At 31.5% G+C, this 17589-nt stretch overlaps 2 protein-coding genes across 2 annotated transcripts in view; one reads left to right on the top strand and one right to left on the bottom strand.

Moving 5' to 3' along the window:
• Window positions 1–953: 953 nt before the first annotated feature.
• On the bottom strand, window positions 954–5820 carry bys (Bystin). Its single transcript, XM_072526196.1, has 2 exons — window positions 5546–5820; window positions 954–2533 (listed from the first exon to the last, which is right to left on the bottom strand). The coding sequence occupies exons 1-2, from the start codon at window positions 5675–5677 to the stop codon at window positions 1400–1402; spliced, it is 1266 nt and encodes a 421-aa protein (XP_072382297.1). The 5' UTR covers window positions 5678–5820; the 3' UTR covers window positions 954–1399.
• Window positions 5821–6154: 334 nt separating this feature from the next.
• Window positions 6155–17589, top strand: part of LOC140436987 (uncharacterized) — a 59087-nt gene continuing 47652 nt past the window's right edge. The window contains exons 1-2 of the mRNA XM_072526195.1: window positions 6155–6468; window positions 6520–6682. Of these exons, the coding sequence (XP_072382296.1) occupies window positions 6343–6468; window positions 6520–6682 (289 nt within the window). The 5' untranslated portion in view covers window positions 6155–6342. The remainder of the gene's footprint in view (window positions 6469–6519; window positions 6683–17589) is intronic.

Here is a 17589-nt window from a genome sequence, read left to right as displayed (position 1 = left end):
CTTCAAAGGAAGCTCGTCTTTCAGTTTGGACGGCGCTTACTAGACGCAGCGAACATTTTTATTGTCTCATCAAATCGACATTGTGTGATTGACGTGTTCCTTTCTAGAGAGACGTGAGAAAACAGTAAACTGATTATTGTACATATTTTTATTTTTGTTAAACAAGCAAAAACAGAAACATAAATCAGTACCCAAATTATAAATAAAATGAATCATTTCGCACATGTGTGTTCGTTGTTGGTTTGTCGCTTTCCATGGATCGAGATAAGTATGCGATCAATACGATGTAGAATATTTTTCCTGGATCTATACGCGCACGGTACGTATACCGTTTGGCTCGCATATGTGTACCCACCTTTAGATTACGTAAGCAGTGAACCTGTAAATGCCTCATTAAGATAATTTTTTCCATACCTGTATATATACATTAATTGTTATTAAAAGTTCTTTATTTTAGTTGACGTTTCGGCAGATACCCCATGCCTCTATCAAAACAATATCTAAAGTATATCAACGTATTTTGTTATAGTATTTACAAAAAACTTACCATAAAACGTAAATTAATCCACATGGGGTAAATTCTGATAAATTACATGTAACATAAAACACAATTTATCACGAAAAACAATTGGACATTTAAAAAAATTATTAATGTTAATTAATTAATAAAATTGTTAATTGTAATTAGTAATGTGTTTAATTTTTTATGGCATTTAGTCCAGAGACAGTTTCAAAATGTAAAATAAATTGTATTTGATAAATTTACATCACAAATGTTTTGTTCTACTTTTAGAATTTTTGTTTGCTCAAAGTTCAAAGTGTGATTTTATTTTTTGTGTTTTGTAAGGGCTGTTGTATTCCTTTTATCATATTTATTTGAGCTGGTATTGATTGTAGGTACCTATTTCCAAAAATAACAATGGTCATAATGGCATTTAGAAATACTACAGTCATCACTCATAACTTACTGTTTTTGTATTCAGATATAATTTGCAATGTTTGGTCTAACAAATACACTCTAAGTATAAATTTACAGCATAATGATACACTTATTAGAGTTTAATATATTTACATTATTTTTTTGAGAAAGAAAATGATTAGAAAAATCACTTTGTTGTATGTTGTTATTCGTCTTAAAAAATATAATTATTATTTTAAAAGAATATCTTCCAAAATATATTTTTCTGTATTTTCCTGTGATCTCACTTGTGAAGACTTCTTGCACCCAGCCAATTTTCTGACTTTTAAAATTATGTCCAAATTTCATTTTTATAGAATCATATCTTTCTTTATTTTTATTTCAAAATAATTATGCATAAGCCTTTAATATTTTATTAATTTACAAATAAATTTGATTATTATTATTAACTTCAAAAAATAATTGTTAACTATTTCAAATTTAATCAAACTCCATTGTAGGCATAACATCTTCTAAGTCTCTACACTTGGCATGCTGCAACTCTCTCCTAATTTCAGGAGTAAGAGAATGGTGACTTTGCTTCTTTAATAACTCTAATAAAGCTTCTTTTTGCTCTGATGATATATCAGCTTTGTACCGCTGAACAAAAGTTAAAAGAGCTTGATGCCACAGCACTGGTAGTTCTCTAGAGTCTGTTTGAAACCTTACAAAGTGAAAAACACAGGCATCTACTACTCTATAAGGAAGAGCATATTTTTTATCAAAGAATATTCTTAAAAATATGGAGTTGGCTCCAGTATAATCCATTTCAGCAATTTTTAGAAGAGCTGCAGATGAATGAAGTATAGGTATAGAATTTTTAGCAACCACAGACCCTATTATTATGGCTTCTCTTAATGTGCAGTTTCCACTTTCCAATAAAGGCAACAAAATACCTTTCATAAAGGCACCTGGTTTGAATAAAGACTTTCGTAGTGCTTGGTATAAGTGAAAGTTCAATCTTTTATATTCCATTAAATCATCCCTTATCCTTGGTAGGAGAACTAGGTTGTAAAACCTTTGAGCCATATTTTCTTTCAAATTTGATGCAAAAATTCTAGTAGCTTGGTACATTGCAGCTGCTGACCACGTTGGTGGGTCTGTAATATACAATATCTGTTCCCAATTTTTCAATTTGGGTATTATCTTAAATGCTTTTGGTAGTTTTCCACTTCTATATTTTCTGAGAACATCCCTGACACCTTCATACATTTGTTTAACTTTCACATCCAGATCTTGAACCTGCATTGAACCAGCATCACTAAAGTGAGTATCTAATTCAGTTTGTTTTTCAGTAATTTTTTCCATAATAATGTCAGCTAGAGTTCTACGTGGCAAAGGATTTTTGCTCATAAACATATCAATGGCTTTTTCATCATCTTCATTAATTTCAATATTTTCATAATATGCATCATCAACATTGTCATCTCCTACTTCATCATCAGATTCGTCTGAATCCATGACATCTAAGCTTACAAATTTATTTTTTGACTGCTGGGGTGTGTTTTCTTCTAGTTCTCTTTGTTGGGAACGAGCAGCTGATAGGATTTTTCTGGATAAATTTGCATCCACATACTAAAAATAAACAAATTATGATATATAAGGAGTAAAGTATCTTAAAAAGTTTTTGACTATATTATTTTGTTTTTCTTCAGTTATGTATTAACAAATTATTTTGTGTAAGGTTTATTTTTCATATAAATTAAGGATAAATAATGTGGTCATGGGTTACAGAAAAAAGATTTTCCTTTAAGATTGAGAATGTTGCAAAATAGGATAAAATTAGACAGACTCTCTAATAATTGAACATTTTAGTTGACTCTTAGCAACAATGTGTTTTGTCACCTTTCTCTAGGTCTGTGCATCTCTAGTTATTGGTTATATAAAGTTAGATAAACTTAAATTTTAGATGTGGTCAAACCACAATTGACTGTAATAAGTAGGCTTACCATAATTATGAAACTCTTAACTGGGACAGTAAATGGTGGATAGGGTAGGTAGGATAGGGTAGCTATGCAATGCTGAAATTATTTTTTGTACCATTCATACTTCTCGCTTGTATGTACTTTTTTTAATAAAATGTTATTTTTTTTTATTTATTGTACGGTAGACTCCAATATACAGCTCCTATCGTCTGACCAAATATGTTTCATCATCGAGAAGACACATTCTAAAGGAGCGGAGGGGCCTGGTAACCACAAAATATATTGCACCACTTTTACCAGGTTGTGTGTATCGATGTGTTGTTCATGAAAATGTTTAAATAATAGAACCCATTTGTCAACATAATCAATTTGTATCATCGTGGAATTCCATTTATCATTCTTTGATGCTATAAAAACTTTCATAAGTGACAGCTCGTCAAAAAGGTTGTCAGTATTAATATTTTGTCGATCGTCCGAACCATGTATTTTGTTTATAATTTCAGCAGATCCTTTGATTTCGTCCCATTTCAATACGTGATTCAGTCCAATCCATTCAAAAATGTCGACTCCTCCGAAACTGTCTCCCCACAATTCAATGTATGAAATGCATCGTCGGTAAAAATCACTTACTTCTATTTGAAATTTATCAATATCCTGGCTACTACCAAGATACTTTAATAATAATTGTTTCACTCTTTGTGGTACAAAACTGCTGTCCATGCATTCTTGAAGGTTAGATTTCAGTCTTCTTAATTTCAAAATAATGTCAGTCACACTTGCTTCACTTTTTTTCCATGAGTAATACAGTCTTGTTAAAATTGTTTAATTGTCCATGCACAAACCAAAAATATAACTCACCTGTTTCACTTTCAAAAAAATCTCACATTGCATGTGGACAGTTATCTTGGGAAAGGAAATATGCTTTTAGTCCTTCGAATATATTTAGAATTTTCTCGATTGCTGGCAAAAGAGAAAGAAATCTGGTACTTCCATGTTGGATTAGGTTTCTATATCCCACATCTACATATTCACAGAATTCCTTCAACTGAGTTACTATAACTGTGTAGATATGAAAATGTTTATATATTTTGACAACTAGTGCTTCAATTTTGATTGGTAAACCATCCACAGCATTTTGAAGTGCATTGTGTACAATATGTGCTCCACATCCAATTCCTACAATATCTACACCAAGTTCTTGTTTAAGTCTTCTGTAAACATTATTTTGTTGTCTTCTATGCACACCTCCAAAATTTGTATTACAATTGTCGCCACAAAATGCAGCTACTTTTTTTGTATTGTCATGACGACATAATGTTGAAATTATATTTTGAGTCAATATTTCTAATGTCTCATCCGGAACGGACTCAAAATTCAATAGTTTCACATGTACACCTTCTAATGGTAAAAAGTATCTAACAATAACCAGTGTCAGTTTGATGTGCTGTTTATTTGAGGTGTCGTTAGTAATACTTACGAAAAAAGCCTTCTGTAAGTCGGTGTGTAACTCTGACAAAGACAAAGGTACCAACAGATTTAAAATGATCGCTTCACATTTGATTCTCACAACCCCAAAGTTTGATTCAAAAAATTTTGAAATAAATTTCGACATACAATCAGATGTTTTAAAGCTTATATCATGCATTGCCGTGTGATAAGCGAATGTGGCCTCTTTAGCTGCAATTATTAAATCGTTTTGAATGGGATCATCATTTTAAAAAAAAATTTTGATAGAAGAAGTACTTGCAATCGCTGTTACACCAGTCTTGTGTTTTGCACACTTTAAGTGATCTTTAATATCTGCTCACTCACCGTATGCAATTGAAAATTCTGAAAAAAATTGCTGGCATTTCACCCTGCTATTGTCACTACAAAGCTTTTTTTATAAAAGGATAGATAATCTTTTCCAAGTTCGCTTGTGAATTTGCAATTTCTTTTCAATATTTTAAATCAAACACAGCAATTAAATAAAACACAAAGTGTTTTCGTATTTTACCACTGTTCACAAAAAAACGAAATGTAATCGCACTGCAAATGATTAGGAAAAACAGATGTTTTTTTTTTAATTCATCAATTCTTGATTTTTTTAATGTTTATATTCGTTAACGACTCATTGAAATAAAGTGTTTAAGAAATGTGATATAGTGAATTACTGAATTGGTCAATTTGATGATTTCGAGAATTAAGCAGGTCTTCTGTGGGAACCCTATTAAAATATCTTATCAATCAGATGTGCAGTTATCATTATTAGAATTGTTTATATAAAACGAACGTGAATAATCTTATTTATTCATATATCCAAATATGAATCCAGGAGGAAAAAAATCATAATAAGAAATACATTTTGCATTTGCTTTGAAGTTTCCAGAAAAACTTGAAAACAATTTCCGGATTTAAAATCGCAACCACAAAACAAATGTAAAATGTAATTCTCATTATAGTCAATTGTGGTTTAATTCCATATAAAATAATTTTTAACTTAAACGTGCCATAAGAAAGCAGTTTCAAAACCTCTTTAGATAAATATGTTTAAACAAGAAACAACACTTTAACAAGTCATATTTAAGTGTATCTGCAAGAACCTAAAGGATATCTTATGTCAAGATATTGAATATACCTTTTCATGAACCTTAATTCTCATGTTTATATAATAATTACTCACTTGTTCTTCTTCATCTTTTCTAAGGCGTATTTTATTTCTATTTTTACTTTTAGCAAATTTTGTATTTTGAATATCTTGTTCTAAAGGTACATTTTTCTGATGAGGGTTTGATTTTTGCTTTACTTTACCCATATTTTTAAACCACGTTATCTAGATCTAGATGTGCTATAAATTTTTTATGTTTTTAACCTATGTTTTATCAATTTTATGTTCTGCTGAATTCATAATTCAATGGTCAACACGCGTGTAGATGACAGTTAGATTAGATGAATGTCCAAAGTCAATGTCACTCTGTCAGCGTGAAAAACAATTCTGTGAATGCAGGAACACCGAACAACCCAGGAATAGCTGATCAAATTATTTATTGATGTATTTATTTTTATTGTATTGCATTGGCTGTAAATGTTTGATGAAAAGTGGCCCCTTCCTAAAATTTAGTTAAATTGTGGCTAAATTGCTTTTAAAACGCATTTGCAACCCGCAACAATATTGTTGTGTACAGTATGAAATTTTTGATTAAAATTTACTAGTCGAATCACGTGAATACAATACTGATTTGTGATTCGTTGATCAACGGAAATGTCACGTCAATCATGCTATGCTAATCCGCCATTTTGTTATCTATGTTGTAGAAGTTGTTGTAACGTAACCATCACTCTGATTTCTATGTATGACTGTGGTACAGAAACAATATACTTTTGAATTTATGAATGCCTTTCACAAGTCAGTACAGTGGGCTCTATAAGATTTGAGTTGAGTTTTGTGGTACTGAACAACAAATTTCTTGAAATTTTACCATGTATAAGATTACGTGCAGAACTTGCCTGTCCGTTGCAGCTGACGACGATGAATGTATTCAAATTACTGAACATTTGGATAATGAGACTATCAAAGATGTTTTACTCCAATATGTTCCTCAAATGGTAGTGCATCATTTAAATTTGAGACATTTAAATAATTTTATAAATTTTTAGGTATCAACTTTATCAGATAAAGATAGAATTTGTTTTATTTGTTTTGAAACTTTAAAAAAATTTAGTGAATTAATTAACAGATGTATTGAAATTGAAGAACAATTAAGTAATAATCAAATTATTTTTGAGAATGTCGATAGCGAGGAAGAAGATCAAATCAGGGGTTAGTATGTACAAAATTTCAAGTAAAATAAAAATATTTATTTTTTAACTTCCTCAAGAATATTTTTATTTTATGTAGAATTAATTAATGTATGTAAAACATTTTATTTGTTATAAAACATTGAAGAATAGTCTATAAATGTTTTATAGACATTTAATTCATTTTTAATTGTTTATATTTATAATTAAATTTTAAATTATATTCCATTCAATGAATATAATAATTGTAGGTTGCGCAGTTTATATTCCACATAAAAGCGAATCTTTGAAAATTAAACTTCCATCACATTGTTCAATATATACTGCTGAAGCGGTAGCTATCGAAAAAGCATTAGATTGGCTATATTCACACAATTTAAATAAAGCAGTAATATTATCAGATTCATTATCGGTCATTAAAGGATTAAACTCAGATATGACTCAACATAAAAGAAATAATATTCTTTGTGCTATTAAAAATAAAATATATAGTAAAGATATTACAGTTATTTGGGTTAAAAGTCATATAGGTATCGAGGGAAATGAACTGGTTGATCAGCTTGCTAAAGATGCGACCCATGTTGGACTCTATATTCCCATATTTACATTGGAGGACTTACAACAACATTATTATAACAAAATTTTTATAAATTGGAAAGAAAAATGGAAAAACATAGCAACGAATTCAAATAATCAATATTATACTATCCACCCTACCCTACCACAAGATGTTGACTATATTTTCAAATATGCAATGCCAAAGAAGTTGACAGCCACAATTACTCGACTGAAAACTAATCACGGTGCATTCCCAGCTCACTTGGCGAAGTTAAATATTATCCCTTCTGGGGTATGCTCATGCGATAATATATCACAATGTGACATCAACCATATTCTTTTTAAGTGCGATAAACATAGGTATGAAACAGATCAGCTGTATTCAAAACTATCAGAACTTAAAATTCAGACTCCCATAAACATCACCCATTTACTCTCCTTAGATAGTAGAGAAGTATACGAACTAATATGTAACTTTTTATTTAAAGTTGGTTACATTATTTAAAAACTAATATCTTACATTACAATTCTGTGGCTAAAGGACTAGTTTCCAAGCCAACTCACCAAACACACACACACACACACAATAATTGTAGGTCTATAGAAATCACACAATAGACAAAACGTAAGAGAAAATAAATTTATAGAAAAAATGTATAGAAATAGAAGTGTTGTAATTAAGTTGATTTTAGACAAATGTGAAAGGCGAAGTTAAACCAATGAATATGGATACATGCATATTCATTGGTTAAACTATAGATTAATTGAAATGTTGGAGGTAATCATAACGAAATGAAAACTGAACTACAACCAGGAGAAACAGAACACTAGAGTTGTACCTGATAATCTTTGAATAGATGTATATAATACACAATACTTAGACTTCCCAATCATTGATTTTTAAAACTACAGGTGTGATAAGTTTTTTATTGATGTAAAAGTGGTTAAAAGTTTAAAATCTAAATTAAAAACTTATAGATCAAAATCATTTATAAACATTTTTTTCAAATTTGGTGAAAAATACACTCTTTCAGAAAGTTTTCTCTTTGACATCAAATAACTTTTGCAAATTTTTAGCAGTGGCTTGGGAGTGCCAGCAGAACTGAAATTTATATATATATATATATATATATATATATATATATATATATATATATATATATATATATATATATATATATATATATATATATATATATATATAGGCCTGCAAAACTATTTTATATTGAGAAAATTATTAAATTTAATTTCATCAGAAAATAAGTTTCAAATACTTATTTCATGTAATATTTTTACTAAATTTATATAAGCAACCTTGGCAACCTATCACCTATTTATAGAACAAAATAAAAATATGAGGAATGAACACTATGTAGTGAATTTCAAAACTCTTCAAGGGTTATCAAACAGGTAGATAGATAGGCAACAATATAAGTTCAGTAAAGATCGTAGTAATTTATAAAAACATTGGAACTGAGAAGAATTTGTGAAATATGATAGAGATCAATCAATAAATAAACCAATGCATTTTTGTAATTAAATATAATTAGTGAGTTGTGTCAAAGGCGTGCAGCTTATAATCTTATTCATCATGTTCATAATATGTCATTTTGCATTTTGATAATGAGTAAACACATATTTAACACATTCTGAGCTATAAATCAGAATAACTTGTATATACGCCGAGGCGTACTTCAAAAAGGCAAAATGGGGTACCGAAAAAAAAAATATTTCATTCTGCTCCAGTTGCGTCAAAACTAAGGGGAAAATATTGCTACAAACTCTGATAGTGTGCTACTGGTTACATTTTTTAGAAGTTAGTTAATGTCAAAATATTACTTTCTTATGAGTTGATTTTAAAATTTTGACAACCTGCTTAACAATAATGACAAAACTTGAAATTTAATGGTGAATGGTTCATAAAATATTGCAGAACATATACTATATAGTATTTTTAAAATGTCAACTATTTGTCAAACTATTATATAACAGTAAATACACTTAGTTTTAAGACTACTGCAACACACTAAAATACATAAGAAAACATTTTAATACAAAATTATATATTCTAAATTTTAAACTTTCCTCTATTTAGAGCATTAATAGTAAAAACGTCTCGCCATTATTTCTTGTTCAAAATAATCTATCTTATATGAAAGCTTATCAGCTTTCTACAGACTATTTAGTTGTTTTGGCATAGCACAATCACAATACACAACAATAATGAGTTTTTAAAACTATTAATCTAAATTTATAAATACAATTTATTAATATAGATTATATTATGATCGAATTGTACAAGAAATCAAAACATAAACAAAATTCTTACTCTAAAAAAGCGGCAACACTTTATACACTTTTGCCACACGCTGAACTGTCAATAAAATTTGAAGTATTCCTGTATCAGTTGCGTACAATTGTCTAATCTATTTAATTCAAATTATTATTTTGTGGAATATTAGACTTCAAGAGTTATTTCATAAAATTTATATTATTAATAATAAATGTTTTTGGTTATTTAATCAATATAATTCTAAAGTTCCCAATATAATGATGATTAGATTTTTCTGATTATTATACCATGTTGACGCCTATAAAAGATCGAGCAGTTCATATGGGTTTCGTATTATTAGCTGTGTTAGGAAAATTTGAACTCATAAGGTTGACGTTCTGGAAATTTTAAATATAAGTGACGTCACTTTATATAAATTGTGACGTGCACGCATTTTTATTTGAAAAATACTATATGTATACGGGATATAAACTTGTGAGAAAGAATATGTCTTATAATTTGGTTGTTAAATTCATGCTCATTGTTATAGATTGCTCTTTCAGTAAAATTGTCCGGTGTTTTTTTAAGAGTGTCCGTGGCGGTCTGAGACTAGTGTTCTCCACTGCTCCATCCCGGACAGAAGGGTGGGGAAGTTCTCATTCCCGATACGGCATGTCCTAATGCCCAATAGGGAACATCCTATTGGTATATAGGACAGGTGCACATAAGCTATTTTTAAAGTTTTATTTATGGGTTCAGAAGAGTCACTCATTTCTGGTCTAACTCTTTTTGGCACGTGTCCATTTTATTTCTACAAGTTGTAGCGATTTGCTGCCAGACAAAGAGTGACAGTTCACCAGCTCTCTGGGACAATCTTTCGGCAACACCTGTCACCTTGAGCATGATGTTACACATCGGGATTGGAGAGCACTGTGTGGACAGCACAAATCTCATAATATGGTGATTTGCCGATTGAGCATGCTTTACATGTGCATGTGTGTATGTGTATTATGTGAGTATGTAATGTTCAATCAACAAATCTACAGTTAATGATACATCTGCAGTTCCTATGTCATGTTCTGAGTTGATCTGCTGGTGTTTATTTATCCGCTTATAGAACTTACGGCCTAGGTCCAGGGACAAAATTAATTTTACTTGGGGTTTATAGGTTGTGCTCTAGAATTTATTTTTCTTCCTGGCGTTTTATCTACAACTGTAGAATACGTCTTTAAAGCTGATGAGGGAGCGGACGTATTTGTCATCACCTGTCGCGTCGCTTCGATCGATCAAAGCGACAATTTTTCTGTATTTCGTAGTATTTAGCGTACTATCCATCTTCATTACTATACAAATGATCTTGTGTGATAGTATGTTCTGCAACAGTTGATTTTTAAACAGGCGAGTATTTACATCGTTTGTTTTATAATATATACTGAACCACAACTACAGGAAATACTCTAAAGTCCTAGAGTGGACAGCGGTTTTCTTGGATCTCTAGTGGATCTTAAGTTTGTTTTAGACTATAACATAAAATGATATAAGAAAATGGTATAACAAAAACTTACATGAAATGATTGTTATTTAATTTAACAATATTCGTTATTCAATATGTGACAATATTATTACAAGAAGTTTTGTGTATTACATTGTCACATTTTGGTATCAAAATATGTTATGTGATTCTGCGCATTACATGCTAAAAAAGTCCTTTTTTAAAATTATTATGTTGGTGTATATGTACTGTTAACCTCAATGTTCTTATTCTTCTTTTTGTTATTGTAACGTAACCTCATTTTCTCCAACATTTAACCTAGTTTTTTACCCACGTAAATACCTAGTTAGTTTACCCACGCTTTACCTTTGCTTTAACAAAGACATATATATATATATATATATATATATATATATATATATATATATATATATATATATATATATGTATATATATATATATATATATGTATATATATATATATATATATATATATGTATATATATATATGTATATATATATATATATATATATATATATATATATATATATATGATGGAGAAGAAAATTCTCCTATTATCTGCTGCTTCCATTGCAACATTTCTTTTAATTCAGACAAGCAAGAAAAAACGCCTGCGCATGCATCATCATCACTGGCTCGACAACCCTTTTTGGGTCTTGGCCTGTTCCAGGATTCTTCTCCATTCTGATCTGTTTCGTGCTTTTTTTATCCAGTTTTTTATTTTTAAGGTTGTTATATCATTTTCTATTGTTCTAAGTATCTCAGTTTCTGTCTTCCTCTTGTTCTTTTTCCTACTGGCATCTGTTTGAATATTTTGTTTGGTATTTCGCCTTCTTCCATTCTTTCTACATGTCCTATCCAACGCAGTCGTCCTATTTTAATGAATGTTATAATATCCGGATCCTGGTATATTTTGTATAGTTCAGAGTTGTATCTTCTTCGCCATATTCCGTTTTCTTTTGTGCCCTTATATATGTGTCGCAAGATTTTTCTTTCGAAGGTGGCTAACAACGTTTCCTCTCTTTTAGTGAGTGTCCAGGTTTCTGAGCCATATGTGAGTACCGGTCTTATTAGGGTTTTATATATTTTTCATTTTGTCTTTCTTGCGACGTTATCTGATCTTAGGTGTCTAATTAAGCCATGGTAACATTTATTTGCAATAAATATTCGCCTCTTCACTTCCTTCGTAACGTTATTATCAGACGTGACTAGGGATCCCAAGTATATAAAGTTTTTTACCCCCTCTATGTTCTATTCTCCTATTGTTATATTTTGTGGCTGCCTTATTTCTGCGTTTTTACTTACCTGCATATATTTTGTTTTGGTCTGATTGATTTTAAGACCACTATTTTGTGCAGCTCGTTCTATTTGGTTGTATGCCTGTATCATTTCTCTTCTTGATCTTGCGATTACGTCAACATCATCTGCAAATGCTAGTATTTGCACGCTTTTATTAATGATTGTTCCTCGTGTATTGACTGTTGTGTCCCTCAGTATTTTCTCGAGTACGATGTTGAACAAGATGCGCGATAGAGCGTCTCCCAGGCGTAGTCCCTTTTTTATATCTATTGTTTCCGTTAATTCATTTTGTATCCGGATTCTACTTTCTACTTTTAGAGATTCTTTTATCAGTTCTATTAGTTGTGTTGGTATATTAAATTCTTTCATTGCTTTTATTAAGAATTCTCGGTTTATATTGTCATATGCACTTTCAAAGTCTATGAAGAGATGATGTGTGTCGATGTTATATTCGCCTGCGCATGCGTGTGTACTAATAATTGGTATCAAAATAGGACATGTTCTAATTTCTATAACATTTTTTGTTAACAGATTTTGTATATCATTTTATGTTATAGTTTAAAACAGACTTTAGACTTTCTTGTTGGTTTTAAGATGGGGCTTACGTCATTGTTTGCAAGACTTTTTCGACTCGATCAGTAATATTTTTAGTGTACTATTAGAAAGCTTTACCTTTTGGTTCTCGATATTGCGGTTGACTTGCGGTTTTTGGACCTACAGATCGTTTGCCGTCTCTTGGAACATAATCTTTTCCCTCAACGATTTTTATTAATTATTCTCCCAAATATTCAGGTTCACATATTCGGGTAGTACGATCCATTTAGGGTTTTATAACTCATGTTCCAATTTGTTTAGGATAGTGATTCGAGTTGTTTAAATAACTCAATTTTTGCAGGACTTAAGTCTACTTTACAATATATGATTTATCATGTGATTTGGCATATGATTTGGTCATGGAGTGAAATTTAGATGTTTACACTGTGTGCTTTGTCGTATGATTTTGTCATAAGCACTGTCATGTGTCTCGTCATAGCTTGTCACAGGAGAATAGTATGGTACCTATTCCGCATGATAAAATCATATGATTTTCGGTAATAATACCGGTAACACCAACATATTATTAAATTTCGCGCCTTATTCTTATGTCAATTCAGAGACATTTTCTCACCGAGAGACAACATCCTTTATTTATTTATTTATTTTTTGTTTGTTGTATTGATATTGGGCCTATTGTCTAATCTGTGCTATTGTGTCGTATTTTTCTTTTATTATTTATTTTTAATTATCTTTAATTATTTTTAATTTGGTAAATTTGATATGCCCCGTCCACTATTTCTTCTAGTGTTGCCCAAAATCGGTCTTGGTCTTGCAGTCTTGGTCTTGTTCTTGCGTTTTTGCAAGACCAAGACCAAGATCGCCTAATTTTAGCAAGACCAAGACTCACCGTGCAAGATTTAAGCAAGAACAAGACTAAGCCTGCGAGACTCTTGCGTCTCGCAGTTAGGACTGAGTGTGGTTTTAGCGAGTATAGTAGTTCGGGTTTATGCTTAAAGACTCTATGAGACGCAAAAAAATATGTAATAAAAATTTGAAAAATTGGACTTATGCGCATCATGAACAATACCATAGACATACATACCGAATCAAAATATTCATTAAAAAACACATTTGAAATGTGCTCAGAGGTCATAATTACAATGTAAAAATAAAATATTTAAAATATTTTGTACATTCTTTTCCAGCAGACGACTTCTTCGTTCTGAAATTAATTGTCCATATTTTGAGAATAGCCGGCCTCTAATCATAAAAATAAAATTTTTGCATTGCGTCGCCGACAGTAATATCGTATCCATATTTTTTTAAATATGTTACCCTAGCTAATAAAAAAATATAATTGTTACGGACACCTACTTAATAATTCAATTTTTTTCACATTATAATTTAGTCAGGAGGAATCTAAATAAACAAATCTTATCGGCCCAAGACCATAAATTGTTTCTGCTGAGTGTGCGATGAGATCATTCGGTTAAACAAACTTTGCTGAAAGAGCGTGGCTAATATTCAAAAGTACCGAGACAAATTAATAACAGATAATGTTAGTAATGAAATATTTAGAATAACGAGACAAATTAATAACAGATAATATTAGTAATGAAGTATTTAGAATAACGAAGTAACGATATATAATTCTCGGTTCGTTATTAGATACTTAGGGTATTGGATAGTAACGAACACAAAGTAGTTACTTTTTCAACATCACTTAACTTTATTCCCAATTGAGCTTTCCATTGAGTTTAATGTAATAATTATTTTTCATCTAATCCTTGTTGTTTCCGGAGTGACAAGTTTACAATTTGACATGAGGGACAAAGATTCAAATAGTTGTAGTCCGAGTAGTGAGCGTTATAGTTATAGATCTAAAAGACCTAAAAGCAAATTTAATGAGTTTTTCGAAATAATTTATGCATCCCAAATTGCTTTGTGTAAATTGTGCCTACATAAAAAGTTTGAAATGAGAATGATAAACAGAAACACGTCAGATTTAAGGAAGCATCTAATATTTTTCACAAAAAGGAATTACAAATATTTCTTCCCGAAAAACCAAAATTCGGTGGAGATATCACAAGCTTTTTATTAACTTCTAGAAAAGGTGGACATGTAAAAAAATATAGTTATTACCTTATTACCAATTACATATACAGTCCTCTCTCTCTATAACGATATGCAAGGGACCGGGAATTTTCATCGTTATAAGGAGAGATCGTTATACAGAGAGAGACAAAATTCGGTACTGTAATATTAATAATACTGTACTAAATATCCTATTTTAATTTAAAAAAATTATCAAAACGAATATAAATGAATTAACATTGTATTCCTCATAGATTTATTAACGAATAATATAAGCAATACAGTATTAAAAATGACTGTACAATTAAAACATGTGTACTGTACAATAAAAAAAATAATATGCTACTGTAAAATATATTTAGCCTACATTACCAAAAAAGACTGTCACCTTGGTCTGTCTTCTTTTCCCTTTCCACAGAACTGACCTGACCTTGTCCTGAAGACGCATCGAATCTTCCACAGCACTCATATCGTCTTCCTGGTGGATGAAGAATCGATGCAGTACTTTTGCCGCATCCAATGCCTGCTGAGGGGTCGGAGCTGGTTCTGGCTCTACTTCCACTTCCGAGTCACTGTTTTCTTCTTCTTCTACACGAACTGCTTGCAGGATGTCCTCCTCAGAAAGTCCAGATGTTGTAGCTACATTTTCATCAACTTCTTCAAAATCTGTTAGCTCTTCTGGTCCGTAGGTGACAGTAAGTTCAAACTGTCTGGCCCAAACATCTAATGGCAGGTCATCTTCATCATCAGTCAATCCTTGATCTTTCAGCCATCCTGCGTGTTTGAAGGAATGTTTTATTGTATTGCTCGTCACCTCGTCCCAGGATTTACTAATCATTAGGATGGCGCCAAGAATGTTTAGTTTAAGATCAGATTTAAGATTTAAGAAGGACACTCTTTGTGTTTGCTGGCAGAAAACAGAGTTCGATGTTTTGAAGGTCGCGCAATACAGGATGAGCAGGACAATTGTCTACAAGCAAAAGAATTTTTTTCCCTTTAAGTTCGATATCCCACTTCCTTTCTTTCTATTCTTATCGCTTCTTCAAAAATTTCCGAGGTCATCCACGCACTTTTGTTTGCTTTATAGGTCACCGCTAGATTTTTTATGTTTTTAAAGCAACGCGAGTTTTTCGACTTCCCTATTACTAACAATTTTCGCTTCACCGAACCTGTCATGTTAGCGGCCACTAAAACTGTAATACGTTCCTTAGAGAGCTTTCCACCAACGCATTTTTCCAATTTAAATTTTAAAGTTCTGTTTGGTGTCATTTTAAAAAACAATCCAGTCTCATCCGCATTGAAAATGTCGTCTGACGCATATCGTGCCTTCAGTCCAGGCCACACGTTTTCTAGCCAATCATCCGTTACGTTTTTGTTAACATCGCGAGCCTCTCAGCTGATTTGGCTGTAGTTGATCTTGTGCCGCAGCTTCCACTTGCTCAGCCAACCCTCAGATGCCTTAAAATTCTCAATTCCAAGTTCAGTTGCAAAAAACTCAGCTTTTGTCCTGACCACAGGCCCAGAAAGTGGAATATGGTTCATACGCTGCTGCTGGAACCACTGAAGCATAGCGCGATCTAAATCTTTGTGCTGAGGTTTCCGCAACTTCTTCCTGCTATCGCCCTCCATCTCCGCTTTAAACCACTTTTTCTGTCCTTCCATATCGTAAACACAGTTGACTGAGACAGCCCCGTCCGGCGAACGACATCCGATTGCTTTTCACCTTTCTCTATTGCTCAAGTTATCGATAACTTTTCCTCCACCGAGAGCACTTTACGCTTTTTCGAAAACATGTTGACTGTTGACATACTAAGACACAACTCAAACTGGAAATGAAAAGTCGTCAATAGATGACAACATCTGTGTGATAACAGTTAGGTAAGCCGCCCGAACAATAAACTTGAGTCACTTAATTCTCTGATAAGAAAGAGTAGAATGGGTGGCCGCATTTCTTAAGCGTAAAACAAAACAACCGCTGGACAATGACCTTGCCACTCGTGACTCAGGTAGTCTGAACTTTAAACACAATAACACATTTGTCATCAACTATTGAACGCTAAAAAGTTATCGCTATAAAGAGAGAACGATATCGGTATAGAGAAAGAATTAATACATTGTTCTTATGACGAACCAACCAACGTTTACTATTTTCATCGTTATAGAGGAATTATCGTTATATAGGGAATCGTTATAGGGAGAGACTACTGTATTATGTACCTACTACTTTATTTTGGTAAATTAATGTATTTATTAAGTAGGATCTCCTTAATTTAAAATAACTTTTTTTGATTACCATTGCTTTTTTAACTATTCTTTATTTTTTCAAGTTAGTTTTTTTATATAAAAGTAGAGATAAGATTGGTAAAAGCATTTATTTTGCCTTAATAAGTGGATTATAGTTTGTTATCTTATCACCTAAAAAATCTGTCCCCTTGATACATGTATGTGGATATTTTGCCCATCATGTCCATCAATCCCTTTCTAGGTAGATAATGTTCTTTAAAATACAGGCATGCTTATGTCATTAATTTGTTTTTTTATTGTTTTAACCATGTTTTAGCACATGTAAGCTTAGTAAATGCAAACATTTATTAAGAAACAGTTTGACTTCCGTGGGGCCTGGTAGATAGCTGAGTTAGTTAGAGCATAGGCACG

The sequence above is a fragment of the Diabrotica undecimpunctata genome, chromosome 3 (genome assembly GCF_040954645.1).
Source record: "Diabrotica undecimpunctata isolate CICGRU chromosome 3, icDiaUnde3, whole genome shotgun sequence".
Lineage (NCBI taxonomy): Eukaryota > Metazoa > Arthropoda > Insecta > Coleoptera > Chrysomelidae > Diabrotica > Diabrotica undecimpunctata.
The sequence above is the reverse complement of the archived record's forward strand: the minus strand, read 5'-3'. Positions and strand labels throughout refer to the sequence as shown.

Coding starts and splice junctions, on each gene's coding strand:
- bys (XM_072526196.1), bottom strand. CDS start 5,677: ATGGGTAAAGTAAAGCAAAAATCAAACCCTCATCAGAAAAATGTACCT. Junction 2,534..5,545: donor GAAAAGATGAAGAAGAACAA/GTGAGTAATTAT, acceptor GTTTATTTTTAG/TATGTGGATGCAAATTTATC.